This window comes from Myotis myotis, unplaced genomic scaffold (genome assembly GCF_014108235.1).
Source record: "Myotis myotis isolate mMyoMyo1 unplaced genomic scaffold, mMyoMyo1.p scaffold_m19_p_1, whole genome shotgun sequence".
Classification (NCBI taxonomy): Eukaryota; Metazoa; Chordata; class Mammalia; order Chiroptera; family Vespertilionidae; genus Myotis; species Myotis myotis.
In genome coordinates, this window is record NW_023416313.1 from 184,789,438 (window position 1) to 184,808,903 (window position 19,466).

The 19,466-nt window shown below is 35.4% G+C and overlaps 2 protein-coding genes across 9 annotated transcripts in view; one reads left to right on the top strand and one right to left on the bottom strand.

The window, feature by feature from the left end:
• Positions 1-11,533, top strand: part of ATL1 (atlastin GTPase 1) — a 55,071-nt gene extending 43,538 nt beyond the window's left edge. The window contains exons 10-15 of one of the 2 annotated variants that reach the window (XM_036306436.1): positions 3,308-3,435; positions 4,556-4,612; positions 5,549-5,620; positions 6,906-7,337; positions 8,787-8,801; positions 10,715-11,533. In XM_036306436.1, coding sequence (XP_036162329.1) covers positions 3,308-3,435; positions 4,556-4,612; positions 5,549-5,620; positions 6,906-7,337; positions 8,787-8,801; positions 10,715-10,825 — 815 coding nt within the window. In that variant the 3' untranslated portion in view covers positions 10,826-11,533. The remainder of the gene's footprint in view (positions 1-3,307; positions 3,436-4,555; positions 4,613-5,548; positions 5,621-6,905; positions 7,338-8,786; positions 8,802-10,714) is intronic. The other variant, XM_036306445.1, reaches the window with a different exon arrangement.
• SAV1 (salvador family WW domain containing protein 1) overlaps positions 10,614-19,466 on the bottom strand; it is a 29,398-nt gene continuing 20,545 nt past the window's right edge. For 3 of the 7 annotated variants that reach the window (XM_036306490.1, XM_036306459.1, XM_036306498.1), the window contains exons 5-6: positions 13,357-13,544; positions 10,614-10,796 (exon numbers count right to left, since the gene is read on the bottom strand). In XM_036306490.1, coding sequence (XP_036162383.1) covers positions 10,765-10,796; positions 13,357-13,544 — 220 coding nt within the window. In that variant the 3' untranslated portion in view covers positions 10,614-10,764. Of the gene's footprint in view, positions 10,797-12,131; positions 13,545-14,122; positions 14,237-18,683; positions 18,787-19,466 lie in introns of those variants that run through there. The other 4 variants (XM_036306468.1, XM_036306505.1, XM_036306479.1 and 1 more) reach the window with 4 other exon arrangements.

Below are 19,466 nucleotides of genomic sequence, written 5' to 3' on the forward strand. Positions count from 1 at the left end.
ACATAAAAGGAGGGCTTCCCACAAGGCCTCTCTTTCTTCTCTGGAGTTGGGAGCTGTAAACAGGCAGAGAAGGGACAGACCTTCAACAATAGTCTTTTATTGGACAAAAGTACTCTGGCTTGTTCTATTTCTGTGGTATACTATACATCTGCAGTTTTTAAATTAACTGATACATTTTGCAATGAAAGATCTCAAGGAGAGAATTTAACACAAATCATGCAGATTTGTAACAAATATGTTCTCCAAATTTGATTTACATCTAACCATGTATTGACCCACACAATTGGTTTACAGTTACCATAAGTTATGAGTTTGTAGCTAGACAGAGAGAGCAATGAAAGGCAGCTTTAGTTTCCCATCGAACATTCCATTTTTATGAGGTTCATAGAACTGCTGCAGGAATCCTGCTGTGTGCTGAAATGTTCTATTTTGCCTGTTTCTCCTTGGGCATATATTGGTTTTCCATCCCATCCTGAATCTTATAATTTGGTGTGATTTCTATCCAGGATGTCTTGTGTGTTGGCCATGCTATTCTCCGGAGGGCTGGCATCTGAGTGTTTGCCTCTGGGGAAGAAATGTCTCTGAATATAAAAACGTGCAAAAATTGTTCTTTGATGATAATTTCTCACACACTTTTCACACACAGAAATAACTTTCAAGTTCATTATTAATAGTAATAATTGTTATAATTACTATTTGTTCATGGTCCCTCACATTATTGAAATTATCTATTTCTAGTGTTATTTAAAACTTAAAATACTATGATTAAATTTAATTGCTGTTGGTTTAATAACTCCCCACATAGGAAATCCAAAGGACCCAAAGCACTGAATTACATTCATTCATGCTACATTCAACCACTCCTCACCAAGTGCCTACAGCAGTGATGGCGAACCTCTGACACGCGAACTCATTTTTTTGGTTGATTTTTCTTTGTTAAATGGCATTTAAATATATAAAATAAATATCAAAAATATGTCTTTGTTTTACTATGGTTGCAAATATCAAAAAATTTCTATATGTGACACGGCACCAGAGTTAAGTTAGGTTTTTTCAAAATGCTGACACGCCGAGCTCAAAAAGTTCACCATCACTGGCCTACAGAATGCCTCTCCTAGTATAGCAAATCAGTCTTTTAGTAAATAAGGAGTTACCTTTTTTGGAGGTTGCTCTGTGTTACACTGCCCCAGGTAACCATACCATATATTGTGGAGTTGCATCCTTAGCAGCTCAGGTAAGACTTCAGAAAGCATAACCAACACCATGGCAAGGTGATTATTGTTTAAAAAAAGTTGTTTCTAATGACTTGTCAGAGTGAGGTAATCCTGAGAAAATATCTTCCTTGGTTAATTTACACAGCAGAACTCCACCAGTGCATCTGCCCTGCAGCGATCTTATGCATCATGTCCTCAGTTATTGTGACAGATAACCACTCTGGCCTAGTCCCTGAATTCCTAGCAAGGTTTCACTCTTGTGGAAAAAATTATTGAAGAAATGATGAAAACAGAACATCATTCTGAATAATTATCTACCCACACATATTTATTGATCAGTTGCAATGAGCCAAAGCTGATTAGTATACTTCTGCAATTTGATCTGGTCTGCAGATGTTCTGGATTATGTACTTGTTGTTTTCAACTAATACTGGTAGCAAGAGCTAAATTATGTATGTTATGAATATATTATTCATATTTTATGAATCCAAAATTGAAATACCTGGCATTGGTCTCAGTAGACCAAGGCTAATGCCATCTTCAGAACACATTTTTAATCCAAATATGCTGATTACTTTGATGATTACCACACTGCCCAGTGAAATAGATGTACAATTTTATAAGGAAATTGGGGGGAGGGTCTAAGTACATGTTTTGAAAGTGATTTAAAAAGTGGTTTTATATGGAGAAGGCCTTTTTGTCTTATGCAGAAATTCAGAAAAAGTCATACATTATAGATATATAGTAATATTCTACAGATGCTGAAAAAAGCATGAAATCATAAAGCAATAAAGAAACCTATTAGTATCAGTGAATACAGATACATAGCAGGCAACAAAACACAATACACGAATGTGGTAACATAATACAAATACCAGTATCGTATTTCAGTGAATACTGATAACTAAATAGCACACCACAATAACAAATACATTTGAATAAATCTATATATAATACAAATCAAAATAATAAGTAAAATTTGGTACAGTGCAAAATAAATTTGAATAAGCTCCTATACAAATAGTGATAAAGCATGAGCAAGTTTCAAAGCTGTACAAAATGTGAAGCAAAATAAGTCGGAAGGATTTCTGTCTGCTCATGCATGTCATAAAAGCAGAAAGCAAGAGAAGAAAAATATGAATTCTTATGCAAACTGGTATTGCAATGTATACTGAAGTATAAAAACAAGCAGGGAAAATGCAAACACAATCATAAGGTTTTCATCTTTAGCCTTAAAACTTCGGAAATCATCAATTCCAAAGTCTGAAAACTCAGTGACTCTGCTAAAATTCAGATTTTAAAAAATGACATGTAGCTATTGCATTTACTTAGATATCAAGTCTCTGGACATACCTTGTTTTTTAAACATATAATGTGTATTTTTCTATATGTTTTGAAATAATGATTTAATAAATGGTCAGTGTTCAAAATACTTCTTTAAAGACCTATTTTCTTTGTTACTTTGCTAAGTCTGTAATGTTAAGATTAACCTAATGTTATATGATAAAAAACTCTGATCTGCTTGCTAAATTAGGTCTCCATTTCTTGCCATGTTATTTTGAGTTTCACCACTAGAGGTAGCATCATCATCCCTATCTTTTTGAACTTCAGTTCCTAGTTACACCATACCCACTATACACTTTTCATAAGGTGGGCACACTAAACACAGAATGATTTTGAATATATTTTCTGAAGGGAACACATCTTCTCAGCTGGTAATTATATGACTTTTCTCCCCATTTATGAGCCTATATATAAAACTACAAAAAGAATAAAGACAGAATACATGAAATGTTTATGTGAATAGGGTATAAAATATTTGAAAAACGTTTTATATCAAGAAAGCTACTTTATAGGTGGAAGACAAGATAAATGTGTAATTGAAGTGGAGATAAGAAAGATCAGCAGTAGAAAGTTTGGGCAAAGTGGATCATCCACCCTAAGAAAAGTGGGTTCCAGGAATTGTTTAGATGATAGGAAAGTGATAGCTTTATCACTGGGGAAGAAACAGGAAATCAAAGGATGTTTTATTATTGTATGGCATGGAGGACTAGATAGAATTTTAAAAATAATGAATTTGCTTTTACTTGTAGAAATAGATGATGAATTCATCAAAAACTTGAAAATACTCATTCCTTGGCTACTTAGTCCTGAGAGCCTAGATATTAAAGAGATCAATGGGAACAAAATCACCTGCCGAGGTCTGGTGGAGTACTTCAAGGTATTGCTCTCATTTCTAGCACATTTGTGAGTACTTAGATTTGACATGTTTGGAATGCAGTTCCCACTTGAAGCTACAACAAAAAAATTATAGACTCTGTAATATGGGGGCAAAAGTATGAGGAATCTGTACAAATGATGAAAAATTATGAGATTCCCAGGAGGAACTTGTTTTCTGAAATTATTTTTTGAGGGAACTCTTTGAGGTAACTTTCCTGTCCCTTAGAAGGAAATGTATTTTGAAATATGAATGTATCTAAGAGTTGGAAATATCTTTTTTGGGGGGAGGGGTGTTTCCCAGGGTCTAAACCACATAGTCCTCAGTCATGATCTGTACTGAATTTTACCTTCATTCTGAAGATTTTCTCAAAAGGGGCTACACCTTGTCTTTCTACTGGAGAACGTACTTCCACATTTCCCATTCTGCACCAAGGGCCAATCTGAAGTGGAATTATTTTAAATTTGCATTTACTTGTTTACCTCAGGTAGCACTGAGTACAATGCATTTTTTTTACCAACCCACAAATATAGTGAAGAATTTCAGTTACCAATCTAATTTGTGTATTGATGATCTAAGGACTAAAATATCAATTTTTAAAATCAACATTCTGTCATTTAAAATTCAGTCATATACCTCCTGTGTGGTTACTGACCATCACTCTCAGCAATAAAGGATATATTATTTATCTAAAAATTGAATTCTTACTGTGCATAACACTGTGGAGGGGCTTAGAATTTAGTAGGAGATTCAGGACCCTTACACAATTCTGTTCCATGAAGTTTATGACATCACCAGGTACAAATTCCTGTGGGTAACTGAAAAAGAAAGGTTACTCCTAGCAGAGGGATCTGAGAGAGTTTTAAAGGATGTAGAAGTGAGCTAAGCCTTCAAGAGGAGTGGGATTGGCAAGTGGAGATGTGTGAAAAGGGCATTTCAGGAAAGGGGAACAAACACTAAGAAAGAGGGAATTAAAGTATGAGGAAAAGATAATTAGTTCCTGAAACTGCCAAGACCTTACTTTTTTGGTACTGTCAAGACCTTAGACCTTAGAATATAATTTAACAGAATTACAGAAATATTGAATAGAATTACTTGAACATGAGTCTTTTTTTCTTTTCAGGCTTATATAAAGATTTATCAAGGTGAAGAATTACCACATCCCAAATCCATGTTACAGGTATTTATTAGCCATGCTAAGCAAAACATGTGCATCAATCTGGTTGTCAGAAATTATCAAATGAAAATAGTAAACAGAATGATTTATTAGATGATTATTTTTCTAATAGCTGCCCATTTGTGTGTTCAGCTAAACATTTTCACATAAACATACAGCAGCCTTACTTGTGCTGAGATACAAACACTTTATACCCAAGAGTTTTCATTCTCTTTGTATTACATTTGTTTAGAAAACAGACTCACACATGTAACAAGTAGAAAAGCAGGTTTTAAACAAGTAGTGAAACTGACCTTTTCCTTACTTAAAAAATTTCTTAAAGTTCTTGATAGTTCCTTTTTGTTATCAGATACATTGTTCTATCAGTATAGCAGTCCTTAAATTTGACATTATATTTCTATATATTATTTCCATGTTTTTGGGTTTATAGATTTTCCCCAACCCTCAATTTGGTGAGAGGCTTAAAAATGTTGAGGAAAAAAATCTTCCAAATGAAAATTCATTTTAGAACTATGGTTTATTTATTTTAATATATTTTTTATTGATTTCAGAGAGGAAGGGAGAAGAGAGAAAAAGAAACATCAGTGATAGAAAACCACTGATCAGCCGCCTCCTGCATGCCCCAGTATGGGACTGAGCCCACAACTGGGCAACGTGCCCCAACTGGGTATCGAACTGACCTCCTAGTTCACAGGTCAACTCTCAACCAGAGCCACACTGGCTGGGCAGAACTGTGGTTTATTGAGTAAACATATATGTATTATATATTTCAAAATTTTAGTTTTACTAATTTTTAAAATATAGAAATATTTCAATAATTTAAAATTATTTGATGATCTCAGGTTCTTCCACATTTCTTGCTCATGATGCTTATAAATGAGAACTGCCTGTGGAAATTAATGAATTCCATTTTACATAATATTTTTACTTTGTCCAAAGGCCACAGCAGAAGCTAACAATTTAGCGGCCGTAGCAAATGCCAAGGATACATACAACAAGAAAATGGAAGAGGTAAGAATTAAATTATATTTTAAACAAAATTAGTATTTTTTCCATGAAATACTGATTTCTTTTTCTTCCACATTATACTGAATAAACATACAAAGAGGCAGGTTTGACTTATTCTTTCCCAGCCTATGTGTATCACATTTCTATTTATTATATTCCTAAAATATTTTAAAAGAAACACTATGCACAATTTTCAACATATTTTACATGTTACTTCTATATTTAATAGACACATTTTTATTTTTGTCAGATCTTCCCACCAATTTATAAGATTTAGTGGCTAAAATAACATGCTACCCTCTCCACTTCACCTCCCTTCATTCCACAGTTCCAGAATTTCTATCTTAGATATAAAAACCTGTTAGGAAAAAAGAAATTAAACTTTAAGGGCTAATATTTCTACATACCATATTTCTTTTTTTGTTTTAACAATCTCAATGAGGATGCGCCTAAAAATTATTGTGTATATCTACTAATGTGATGGGTCTTTTTCCCCCTGAAATTATAATAAAATTAAAATTATATTCAAAATTGATGGAGTCAAGAGAAATATAGTATAGGAAATGGTGTTTATGACATAACTAAGGGGTAATTCGTATTACCCCTTAGGTCAGGGAGTGTATAGAAGGCAACGATGTGATTCTCACATTGATGTTTCTCTCTCTAAAAATCAATACTTTATGTAGTTAAATCTCAAATAACCGAAGTGAATGATATAAATAACAGATTTCCCTTGTAACTTCTGAAGAAAACAGAAAATGTGGTCCAAGAACATCTGATGTTTCCATTTAGACTCTTGAATGGGCTCCTTTGAAACAAAAATCAGTGAAACTGCCAAATAAAACTTTTAATGATTTTACTTTAGAGCTTTATAGCATTGCTCATTGTTTAAATTAAACTTCATTTGTCAAAATTACTTCAGTGCAGTTAGAAAAAATTTCCTAAAGGGACTGGTTTTCTTGAATTTAGATTCGTTCTGTAAATGAACTCAGTTTGCAGTTCACTTTGTGTCATGCCCGTTCATCTTGGATTTTCATCTTGGATTAAGTTATGGATATTCTTTCCCATGTCAAAAAAAAAAAATTAAGAATGACTTTATATAAGTAACCTATAAAGCAACAGTCCCACTTATAGTTACACCTGATAGTTATTAACTGTGGAAAATGTGGGTTGACAAAACATGCAGGCTTCTTGGTTATTGATATGTTCTAACAAATTTAAGTGAAAATGTTTACAGTTACTAATTTTACTCTGCGTTGCATAAACAATACTTCTGCATCTGATACAGATTTGTGGTGGTGACAAACCATTTCTGGCCCCTAATGACCTGCAGACCAAACATCTGGAGCTTAAGGAAGAGTCTGTGAAGCTATTCCGAGGGGTGAAGAAGATGGGTGGGGAGGAATTTAGCCGGCGTTACCTGCAGCAGTTGGAGAATGAAATAGATGAACTTTATATGCAGTATATCAAGCACAATGATAGCAAAAATATCTTCCATGCAGCTCGTACTCCAGCCACACTGTTTGTTGTCATTTTTATCACATATGTGATTGCTGGTGTGACTGGATTCATTGGTTTGGACATCATAGCTAGCCTATGCAATATGATAATGGGACTGACCCTTATCACCCTGTGCACCTGGGCATACATCCGGTACTCTGGAGAATACCGAGAGCTGGGAGCTGTAATAGACCAGGTGGCTGCAGCCTTGTGGGACCAGGTAGGAACACTTTACTTCTCTTCAGCTAAATTCAGCACACATTTGATTGTCTATATTATATACAGGGCATTTGTTAAGATGTTGGAAATATACAGATGAACATGACTTAGGGGCCCAGTTTTCAAGAACTTTAGAATATATCAAGATGGCCAGATATAACCAACTAACTGTATAATATGTGAAGTCTCAACAACTGTTTTCCAGTTAACAATTCAGTATTTTTCAAAAATACATGGATTAGGCAGTGGTTTTATTTTTTTATCCTAAAAGTTGTTAAAAGAAGTATAAGAAAACAGTTGTTTTTATTTAGCTGCTTGTGACTCAATTATGTTAGCCTTATTACTTCATACTTATGACCTATTTTATTATTTGATAAGCACTGGCTTTGTTAGGATCATATACAAACCACTAACTTAAGTTGTTGTATCACTGTCTCTTTTAGTACCAACTCATAAAAGCAGTATCTGATTACTTCAGATTATCTTCATTTGAACTAGACATTTGCACTAGACATTGGCCATAGCATGAGTCCAGGTCAACCTCTTGATCAGCTGCTCATGGGGTCAGTTAGTTGTTCTTTATGGTCCAATTAACCATAACCTAGGGAGTCAGGCATGCCATGGTCCACTGTTTAAATAATTGATTATGGACAGGGGAGATAATTACAAACACACCTAGAACAACTCTTTATGTCATTCTGGAAGTATCTATCATCAGTTACCTCATGAAAATTTAGGGGGATTTAGTGAAGCTAAAGTTGAGATTCTTCAGAAAATTTTAGGGTTAAAACTTCTGAACATTTATGGTCTGTATAAGTATACTCTTCTCCCAGCATGAAGAATATACTTACACATAGAATTTTAATGGATTTACTATGTGCCTTTAAAAAATCTAGCTGAGATAAATTAATGGCAGCACTATGGGAAAAGAATGAATGAAAGCCCTGGCCAGGTGGCTCAATTGGTTGGAGCATCGTCCTGTACACAAAAAAATTGTGGGTTCGATTTCTGGTCAGGGCAGATACCTAAGTTGCAGGTTTGATCCCTGGTCAGGGCGTGTATAGGAGGCAACTGATCAATGATTCTCACATCGATGTTTCTCTCTCGCTAAAAATCAATAAAAACATATTCTCAGGTGAGAATTAAAAAAAAATGAATTAAAAACTGGATCCTCTGAGCCACTGTCTCAAATAGCCCCTCAACCTCAAAAGATAGAAGAGGGGCTATTTGAGGGGAAAAAACCAATGCCCTCCTAGAATATGATGCTGAAACCTATAAGGGATATTGAATTGGGTTTTTCAAAAGATTTATATAAATATGTAATACAAACAAAAAATTTGCAGTATTTGTTCACAAATTAATACTGTGAACAATGTTGAATATTGTAATGCTATTAATGAGACAGGATATATACTTTTCTTTTCTCCCTTTTAAACTGCCTTTGCTACAGGGAACTACAAATGAGGTAAGTTAAATTTTTCTAATTAAGAGCTTATATTTGTAAACATTATGTCTTTTTTTAATAAACCGATTAGCCATTAAAGGATGTCTAAATGATTAGAAAATCTTTGATAACTACTGCTCCTATGTTCTCCTTGCATTTATAATTTTAATTGTGAATTTTTAACATGGTTTAAAAACAGTATTTAATTTATTCCAGACATCATGTGATTTGAAATACATAGGAAATACAAACACATGAATGTTGGTAATATTTTATCTGTTTTGTTTCCTAAATATGTAGGAGATTTCAAAATTCCTAAGTTCCAACACTGTGCATTTTTCTCTGCTGAAGAATGAAACATGTATAGTTATGGATCTTGAGGAAACTTAACTACTGGACAGCACTTACTTAACTTTGACTTTTGAGTGACAATTACTCATACACTTTAAGCAGGTTCCAGGCCAAAAATGCAGCATAACTTTCTTGGCATACCTCAGACATGACTTGTTAATTGGTGTTCATTTCTCCCACCACCCTTTCATTCTATCACTCTTCAATGTGCAAACTCTGTATCTAAGGGAAGAATCTAAGCTTCCAGGAGGGAATCATTTATTACGTAAGAAAACTTATCTCTGGAGTCATTTAGGTTATTGTGTTCAGGAAGCAAAACTGATCCTGAACTACAGAGACAATGCATAATTCCTTACTTAGTTTCTGCTGTTACATGCGACTGGATTATGTCCTGTAATCAAATAACAATGTTAAACTTAATATTTACAAGTCAATAAAGAATTATTTTATATAAAATTCAGTAAAACAAATTCACTAAAGTAAAAACAAATTTCAACTTTATAAAGCAAACCTTAAGGAAAAAAAAAATCTAAGCTTTTGCCGAAACCGGTTTGGCTCAGTAGATAGAGCGTCGGCCTGTGGACTGAAGGGTCCCGGGTTCGATTCCGGTCAAGGGCACATCCCCAGTAGGAGTTGTGCAGGAGGCAGCTGATCGATGTTTCTAACTCTCTATCTCTCTCCCTTCCTCTCTGTAAAAAATCAATGGAATGTATTTAAAAAAAAAAAAAAAAAAGAATAGCAAGCTTTTATCCAGTTTTTAAAAATATTCAGATTTTTTAGACTCCAGAATTACATAAAATAAGTTGGTCTAATTGAGTGCTCATTACGTGAAAGTCGGAAGAGGGAATTTATCTTAGACATTAGGTGGGGAGGGGGGAGAGAACATTAAAATATTTTGAACACTTATATAAAGCAATATGTAAAAATTCCTGATTGAAGCACTGTTATAAAGACACAAAGAACAATTCAGAGGTAGTTTTAATGATGAAAGGCTTTCTGAGATAATGTTTCTGAATAAGGTTTTGTAAAATATGAACTAATTAACAGAAATAAGGCAAGAAAATGTTTGAGTGGGCCCCAGTGTGGCAGAGGGAGGGGGCAACATATGTGCTTATTTGCATGACTGTATGAGGAAATAATGGAGACTGAAGGTGTCCCCATTCTGAAAAACTATAAGGAAGCCCTGAGAACAAGTGGTCTAGCTATTACAATACAGTAGCTATTGACAGTCAAAAGTTATGAGCTCCTGTAATTTCTCTAAAATTGACAAGTTCTCAATAAGCCCCTGGGGCATAGTGAGTGGTTAGGAAGCTGTGCTCCATGAGGTGTGCAGGTAAAAAGGAAATGCTGTCTGAGAATAAAACATTTACCATGAAGATCAATCCACAAAAGTAGTAACACACACTATAGAGCTGAAAGTACTTTTGGGTTCTAAGATATTATTAATTTATATTCCATAGAGATTAATGATATAGACTCCAAATTTAGCAAGCTAACTTTTATACAGTACCATAAACTAATTACACTTAAAAGAAAAATGTTTACATCTGTGTGTGCTAAAATCTGTATTCTTGTCTTTTTAGGCTTTATACAAGCTTTACAACGCAGCAGCAACCCACAGACATCTGTATCATCAGGCTTTTCCTGCACCAAAGTCAGAATCTACTGAACAATCAGAAAAGAAGAAAACTTAATCCAAATGTTAAAAAATACAGGTGCATGACCAATTTTCAGTTACATGTCTCCATGTAAACATTCAGTGCTTCCATCAGAAAGAGTAAAATACCAAACACCTCTGACGACTGCAAAAATGGCCTAGTTCTTTTATTTCAGTGTTTAATAGCAGGTGTATGTATGCATGGTTATTATCATTTCATTAACATGTAGTTTCCTGATTTTGTCTTCAAATATAGTTATAATTTAAAGTTGTCTATTTATGATGATAGTACATGTGTTCTGCTTGAATTTACTGAATTCTACTACAGGGTTATAATTAAACCATGTGGTAATATTACTCCCTGTTTGGATATGCTCATTTAATTTTTACAGAAGAATTTTGAAATTATTTCATAGTCATTTGTTAAAGCACAGCATCACAACTCAAAAGGCTTGATTCAGTCTATATCATCTTACATATACCATAAGCTCTTATTTTTAAAGACATTTAAGAGAGCTTTTCAGTTGCTTTATCAAAAACTATGTATTGCTTTTTATATTATGATTTAATATAGAATATAAACCTCTTGATAAAAAATGCACAATAGATCACTTTGTATGTATTTGAGTTTCTGCATTGTATATTTTTTCATTTGCTACACAAAGAAATGTATTCATCATAGGTTTATTCTTTTAATATGTCAACTACTATTAAAGTTTACTCTGGTTCCTAAGATTAAAAACAAATGCTTACTGAATTTGGAAATATTTGGGTGTTGATAAAGAATGATGACGGTTTATCTTTCTTTTAAAAATTCAGAATGGATTTTCTTTAATGTTGACCACATTTCAAATTTAGGTTTCCATTTTAAGAAATAGGTACCTTCCAGTTCTTTTAAAACAGTGATTCTATACTGTATTTCTAATTACTAAAATCTATAGTGGAATTTCATTGAGCATACACATTTTAAAGAGAAAAAAAGTGTGGTAATGAAAAAAAAAAAAAAGTAATGCCTCTTATCTGAGAGCACTAAAACAGTAATTTCTAACTTTCTTTGAAATGGCTAAGTCGTCATTAAACAGTAATATAAAGTAAGGAGCAACAGAAAAGAATAATTAAGATAGAAGAGTGTGCAAGAGTTCATAAGGTATGTAAGCTTAAATCTTAGAAAAGTTTGATCACATGCCCTGCAAAGTAACTTTTCCCAGTGATAAAATTCCACTAGCTTATTTTCATTTTTCAATACCCCTTTCAATGTACTGTTTTCTTTGATGATGGGTCTTATGAATGGAAAAATCGAATATTTACAGCACTATGTGTAAAATATAGACTCAAACATTTAGTTTCCACAAAAATATATTTAATAAGCTGCTTGTATAAAATCAAACATTTAATATTTCCAACATTTTATCAACAAATTAAACTCACTATTATGTAACTGGGAGTGCTTTGTATTTTGGAAGATTACCTAAACTAAAAACATATTTACATATTTACAACACATGTAAATATAACTGAAGAGCTACTTCAACTAATGTTAAAATTACTGGAATTCTACAGATTTATAGGCTAGAAGTGCCATAAATTTGTCTGCAATCAAATGTACTACACAAATTATGAACAATATCTTTGTTAACTATTAACTCAAAAGGAAAAAAATGGGAATAAATACTGGGTTTTAAAGTTTGTGACAAAGTCTTAAAGATAAAAGAAAATCAATTTATTGACCAAGATTTCTTAATGAATCCCTGATTGTCATTTTTGGCAGCTCAACCCAGCTTGTTAGGATGGTAGCATGTCATGCTATAGGGAACCCTCCACTGTCTCATCAGAGCCATGCTCTTAAATGCCGAAAGAGCCCTGGCCAAAAGTAAGGAAGTGATGTTAGCTACTCTGAATGCTGTACACACCTCTCCCACACAGGCTAAAGCCTTATGCCAAAATTTATTCCTTAAAGATTAAAGGCCCTTCACTCTTTTATACCAAAAGAATACTTTCTCATCACATTTAAAACGTTCTTTACATTTGGGAGGGAGGGGAATACCATAAATTATATATAAAAATTTATCACAATAAAGGTTCCAAATCCCATTTTATGTTTTGAGCTATGCACAATAGTAACACTTAAAGCATTCGATTCCAGACAATGTTCCACACTAAAGCAGGAAACATCTTTTTTTAAATACTGCATAGGTTATCTCTCGCTTTGTTTTTTATAGAAAGGTACTGCTACTGTAAGAGTTTATCAAGTGATCATTTCCTATTTAATATCTCATAATGACATTTCTTGCTGCATTTGTCTCCACTAAGAATATTCAAAGCAGTTTCCTAATATGCAGCATTAAGAAGTTTGCCACATTGGCTCTTAAGGTGAAACATTTTTTTTCCTCAATAAGAGTATTTTTAATAACAAAATACATGTAAAATTAGAATTTTGTAATTTCTAAAAAGCTGCCTTTATTAACCAAAGTACTTGTTTGCAGTCTTTTATCTGTGAGAATATTTTAAAGCCCTTATAAAACTTAAATTCTATTTTTATTTTTAAAAAATTTACTTAAAAATTCTTGCCATGTTGCTGGGCATACCACTGCTGCCTCTGCTTGCGGTTTTCTAACTCTGTGAGAAGAGCCTGTCTGTAGGCTTCATACATTTTGACAATCTGTTCCAGTTCTTTCATGAAAAGCAACTTCAGCATTCCCTGGTATGTATCTAGGTCAGCAAGCTGGAAGAGTTCCCACTTCAGAATATGGTCATATCTGTTTTAAAAACACAATCATACATATATTCAGAATACACACATTAAATATGTATTTATAGTAATCAACTGGTCTATTTTTATAAATATCAACTTTATTAAAATTAAACCATAATCTATAATTGAGTCAACTGCTACTTAAATATACTATTTTTTAGAGAGAGGAGAAAATAATTACTACTTCATTTCAATTTCAAAATACCCATTTCATCTTAAGTGTCAGTTATTCTAATATTAACATTAGATAGCAATAAACACATATTTCAAACCACTGTGGTTCTATAATTTGTGAAGAAGACATTCTATGCTATTCATAAGTTCATCTAAAGTTAACTGTCAGGAACTTAAGAATGCTTTAAACCACATTGGGCCTATAAATAATACATAAAATGGGCAAGGTCATTTGTGTCATTAGAGTCAATAGGGCTTTTTAAAAAATGTATGTTTTTTATTGATTTTTGAGAGGAAGGGAGAGGGAGAGAGAGACAGAAATGTTAATGAGAAACATCAATATTGATCAGCTGCCTCCTGCATGCCCCCTACTGGGATCGAGCCAGCAACCTGGGCTTGTGCCCTGACCTGACGGGGAATCAAACCAGGGACATCTTGGTTCATGGGTTGATGCTCAACCACTGAGCCACACTGGCAGAGCTTGACAGATGAGGAATGCTGTTCTCTACAGCAAACAAGGAACTGAAAAGAAGAAGGAATGAAGAGGAACCATCATTTGTGGGTTGAGTTTTCCTGAGGCTAAGTATACAGTATTTAAAAACAAACAAAAAAAACCCAACAGAAAAACTCAAGCAGAAAGCAAATAAGCTCTGTTTAAAATGAGAGAATAAGTAGACTGTAGAAGATTCCACAATGTAGGGAAGGGTTCATAAAATTATATCTGTATTTCAGAAGAAGGCCTTCTTCAATGGTAGGCAGATCACATACTGAAATGGTAGCCTGCCACAAACTACTAAAGCAGTAATTTATACTTTGAATTGACAGACACTCTAATCCAATTTTATTTTACAGATGAAAAAACTGAAACCCCAAGAGGCTATATCTCTTGCAATACTATTTAGTGACTAAAACATCAGAAAGGCCTAAAGAACTATGGACCAAGATGCTTCAGAGTAATAATTTTGACTGTTAGAATACTAAGACTAGTCAAAGAACATGAACTACACCAGGGCATATACCTATGTGATAATGAAGTTATACTTCTCAAATCATACTGCAGAGCTGACATAATAGGAAGTTTTATAAATTCTGGTAAATTTATTTTTAATGATCATTTCTAATATTTCCTACCCAATGGTCCTTTGGTAATTCATTTACTATATTATTCCAAAAGGATCACTTGTCTAATATAAATTTTAAAAGGCTTTTTAAAAAGGGAAACAGTAAACAAATACTGAAGAAAAAGCATTCTAAGGAACAACATAGAGAACAAAAGTAAGCAATGCACCAATTTCAGTTCCAAATTCTTGCCCCTGCTGTTTCTGTATAATTTCTTCCCTTCTGCCTATAATAAATCCTATTATACCTAATTATTTTTACCATTTTTTCCTTCTTAACTAGCCAAATAATCTACTTCCTCAAGTTTAACTTTTAGCCACTTATACTCTAAATATACAGGTAAATCATTTAGAAAATAGGCTGTAAAAACTCCTCGATAGCCTATACTTATAGCATCTCTTTTGCTGTTTTTCCTAGGACAGTATTCTATTCAAACACTACTTACAAATAAACCATATATGCAAACAGCCATTGCTATACTGCCACCAAAAAACAAAAAGAAACCAAAAAGGTGTTCACACTGCAGTGGATGCTGGCTTTAAGAGCAAAAATGCTGCCAAAACCGGTTTGGCTCAGTGGACAGAGCGTCGACCTGCGAACTGAAAGGTCCCAGGTTCGATTCCGGTCAAGGGCATGTACCTGGGTTGCGGGCACATCCCCAGTAGGAGATGTGCAGGAGGCAGCTGATTGATGTTTCTCTCTCATTGATGTTTCTAACTCTCTATCTCTCTCCCTTCCTCTCTGTAAAAAACCAATAAAATATATTTAAAAAAAAAAAAAAAAAAAAAGAGCAAAAATGCTGCCTTTCTCAGCTCCAGGTATCATAATGTGGTCTAAGTTCCTGGCACCTGCCCCCTATAACAGTGTGCCCACTATCTCTTTCCACCTATACCCAGAGCTGGGTCAATGGTGACACTGGAATCAAGACACAGGAATGAAACAGAATCCATTCCACAATGCTGTGGGGGACTGTGTTGGAGTGTGTGTAAGGAATATTAGAAAGTATGTTCCTAACAGTCTTCTTCCTGTTAAAGATTAAATCTCGTAATTTTATCTGATATTACAGTTATATGATGCATTACAGATTTTTGTGAGCGGAGTTAGAAACATAACTTCAATAAAATTAAATAATTTAGAACATAATCTGTTTCTAAGTCAAGTTCTGGAAGTATATGCAAACAGTATTTTTGTAAGTTACTTCTAAAGACAGAATTAAAAATTTCAGTAAGCTAGAAAATGGTCAATTGTTAAATAGGAAGAAAGGCTACTTTTTTTTCTAAAACCTATTTTTTTTATAAGTAATTGATTCTCCATCATCTAATTCATAGACAACAGCTCACCTTTTATTGATAGAACAAGATTAACCATTTCCATACTCTTTAGAGATAAAAATTTAGGAGCAACTAAAAAGCAATAGGTTTCCTGACGTTTTAAGTTTTTAAGCAAAGAAGTATTTGCTCTCTTTTCTAGAAGAGTTTTGAGCTATCTGAAGATTTAAAAAAAAAAGTTGCTAGTTTCCTAAAGTTTTATAGCTATCTCATAGAACCAGATATGAAAGGGACTATAATCTTTAGGAGTCTTCCTTTTTATAAGAAGCAAGGAATTCCATTTAAGTATTATCTTTTTTACCCCCAAAGAGAAGCTTTTTATTTTTTCTAACAATGACTATAAAGTAGAAAGAGTAACCCTCTTCAATCTTACCAACTCGCCCAAATAACAAAAGTTAACAGTTAGGCACATATTCTTCCAGACTTAAGGAGAATAAAAATACACACACCTATTATATTTGACTTGGGATCAGCATAAGAACAAAGGCTATACACAAGTCGTGGGTCAAGTATTATTCAAGAGTGAAAGAAGGGATTAAGCAAAAAACAATTAACAGAAAAATCCTCAGACACAGACAACAGCATGGTGATTACCAGAGGGGAAGGGGGTGGGGGAGGTAGAAGAGTGTACAGGGAGGATAAATGGTGATGGAAGGAGACTTCATTTGACTTGGAGTGATGAACATAGAACATACAGTTAATATATTATAGAATTGTACCCCTGAAACCTATATAATTTTATTAACCAATGTCACCTCAATAAAGTTAATTTAAAAAAGGGGAAAAGGGAAGAAAAGTTCATCTGCTACCACATTCTTAATACCATTCTTATACCATAGAGATATTATCCGATAAAGAAGCTGAGAATCAAACCATGCTAAACTTCTATGGATACCTAATTTCAAATGTGTACCTAATTTCAAGTAAACTAAAACCAAACTTTAGGTAAGCATTGTATATACCTTGCAGAATATTTATAATTAAAATTTAAACTTACATTAAATTTGCCCTGGCCAGTGATGTCCAGTGGTTGGAGCATCAGCCTGAGCACTGAAAGGTCGCATGTACCTTGATGGCAGGTTCATTCCTAGCCCCAGTTAGGGTAGATGCTGGAAGCAGCCAGTTGATGTGTGTCTCTCACATTGATATCTCACTCTCTCTCTCTCCCTCCCTCTCCCTCTTCTTCTCCTTCTCCCTCTCCCTCTCCCTCCCCTTCTTTCTCAGAATAGAGGGAATGTAAGGGAATATGTATGTTGGCCAAAAATTAATAATTCATAGTAAATGACCAATAACTATGAGAATATTAAACTTACCTAAATGAGCAGCATCATCTATATATATATATATATATAAAAAGCCAGTGACTGGACGCCGTAATGACCAGAATGACTGGTCGCTATGATGCCCACTGCAGCCAGTGAACGGGACTGATTGGGGGTTGGGGTGGGGCTGGCGGCCAACCTTCCATGGCCCCGCCCCCCACTAGCTTGCTCCTGATTGGCCTCTCCCACCCTGACTGAAGGTGGGACAGCCAGCCAACACCCCCCTCCCTGCTGCCCTTCCCCCAAGCCCGCCCCACCCTGATTGGCTTGCAGCCCTTCCCCCGAGACAGCCCCGCCTGATTGCACTCCCCACCACAATAGGGGGCAGGCTGGCCAACCTCCTGCAACCCCTCCCCTGCCCCACCCTAGATCGGCCCCCTCACCCTGGTCAGGGGCATGGCTGGCCAGCCAACCACTTGCGGCCCCTCCCCCAGCTGGTCCTGCCCCTGATGGGCCTCCACCACTCCGATTGGCCCATGGCTCCTCCCCCCAGTAAGCTCCGCCCCCGATCAGCCCCCCATTCCAATCAGGAGCAGGGTCAACCACCCATGGACCTTCCCCCAGGTTGCTGGCCCCCAATCAACCCCCCCCACCCCCCCGCCCCACAGCAATCAGGGGTGGGGCTGGCCAGCCAACCTCCTACAGCCCCTCCCCCTGGCCGCTGACCCCCGACCGGTCCCCCGCACCCCATTTGGGGGTGGGACCGGCCCTGCCTCCAATCGGCCCCCCCACCCCAATCGGGGGCAGGGCCCGCCAGCCTATCACCCTTGGCCCCTCTACCCAGCCGGCCCAGCCCTGATCGGGCCCCGATCGGAGCGGGCTGGCCGGCCAACCTGCAGACATCTCCTCCTCCCGACAGGCCCAGCCCTGATTCACCCCGATTGGGGCCAGGCCGGCTAGACCCCACCCGTGCACGAATTCGTGCACTGGCCTCTAGTAGTCAAATAATTATAAGGTATATCCTTTAGATAATGTACCAACTATTCAAATTAAAAGCCTAAAAAGAAGCTATTAAGAACAAATGGCTCTAAGCAAGAAAAAATCATTAAAGGCATATTCATACACACACACACAAAGAGCTAATAAATATATAGCAGGATGGTAAAAATTTAGACCCCTTGAAAATTTTATTTCAAAAGAAGAGTTACTATTTCAAAAAGTGTATATATAAAAAGTTTTATTTGAATATCAAAGATTTTATTTGAATATTGAAGATTTAATTTTTTTATTCCAAATTCATTGTCCAATCGTCTTAAAACTCTTTAAAACTCTTCTTTGGGCTATTTTATGCTGATAATTTTTGCTGATAAAAGGGAAATAAGAGTAAGACTACAAAAACTAGTAACTGAATGTTACCTTATATAGTTGTTAAAAGTACATGAGATAATTATTATGTATAAAATGCCTGCCAAAGTACCAGGAATTTAATAGCTGCTAAGTAAATGCAATCTCTATATATAGAAGCCTAAGTGACCATCCGACTGTTTGACCGGTAGCTGTGATGTGCAATGACCGCCTGGGGGCAGACGCTCAACGCAGGAGCTGCCAAGCTGCGGTGACTTGGCAGCAGTGGTTCTTGGGTGACGCACCCAGAACCAGAGAGGAGGGAGCCTGATTCTGGGGTCAGGGGATGTCGGAGAGCTGATTTTGACCCGATCCCCACAGGCCAGGCCAAGGGACCCCACCTGTGATTTGTGCAGGCCTCTAATTATTAAATAAGAAAGTACCAATGACAAAAGTTAATGATCTTTGAAGTTAAAAGATAAAGGTTTGAAATCTACCACTTAACAGTTGTGTGATCTGAGCAGAGAGAGATAAAGCCTCCATTTTTTTCATTTGTGAAATGGGTTTGGGGAAGGTTTTATGAGATAACATGCCTAAAAGTTTAGCACAGTAAAGTACATAGGAAACACTGGATAATAAATAACTATTTACTTCCAAACACTTTGTATATAACACTGTTACTAATCTTAATCATGTCGG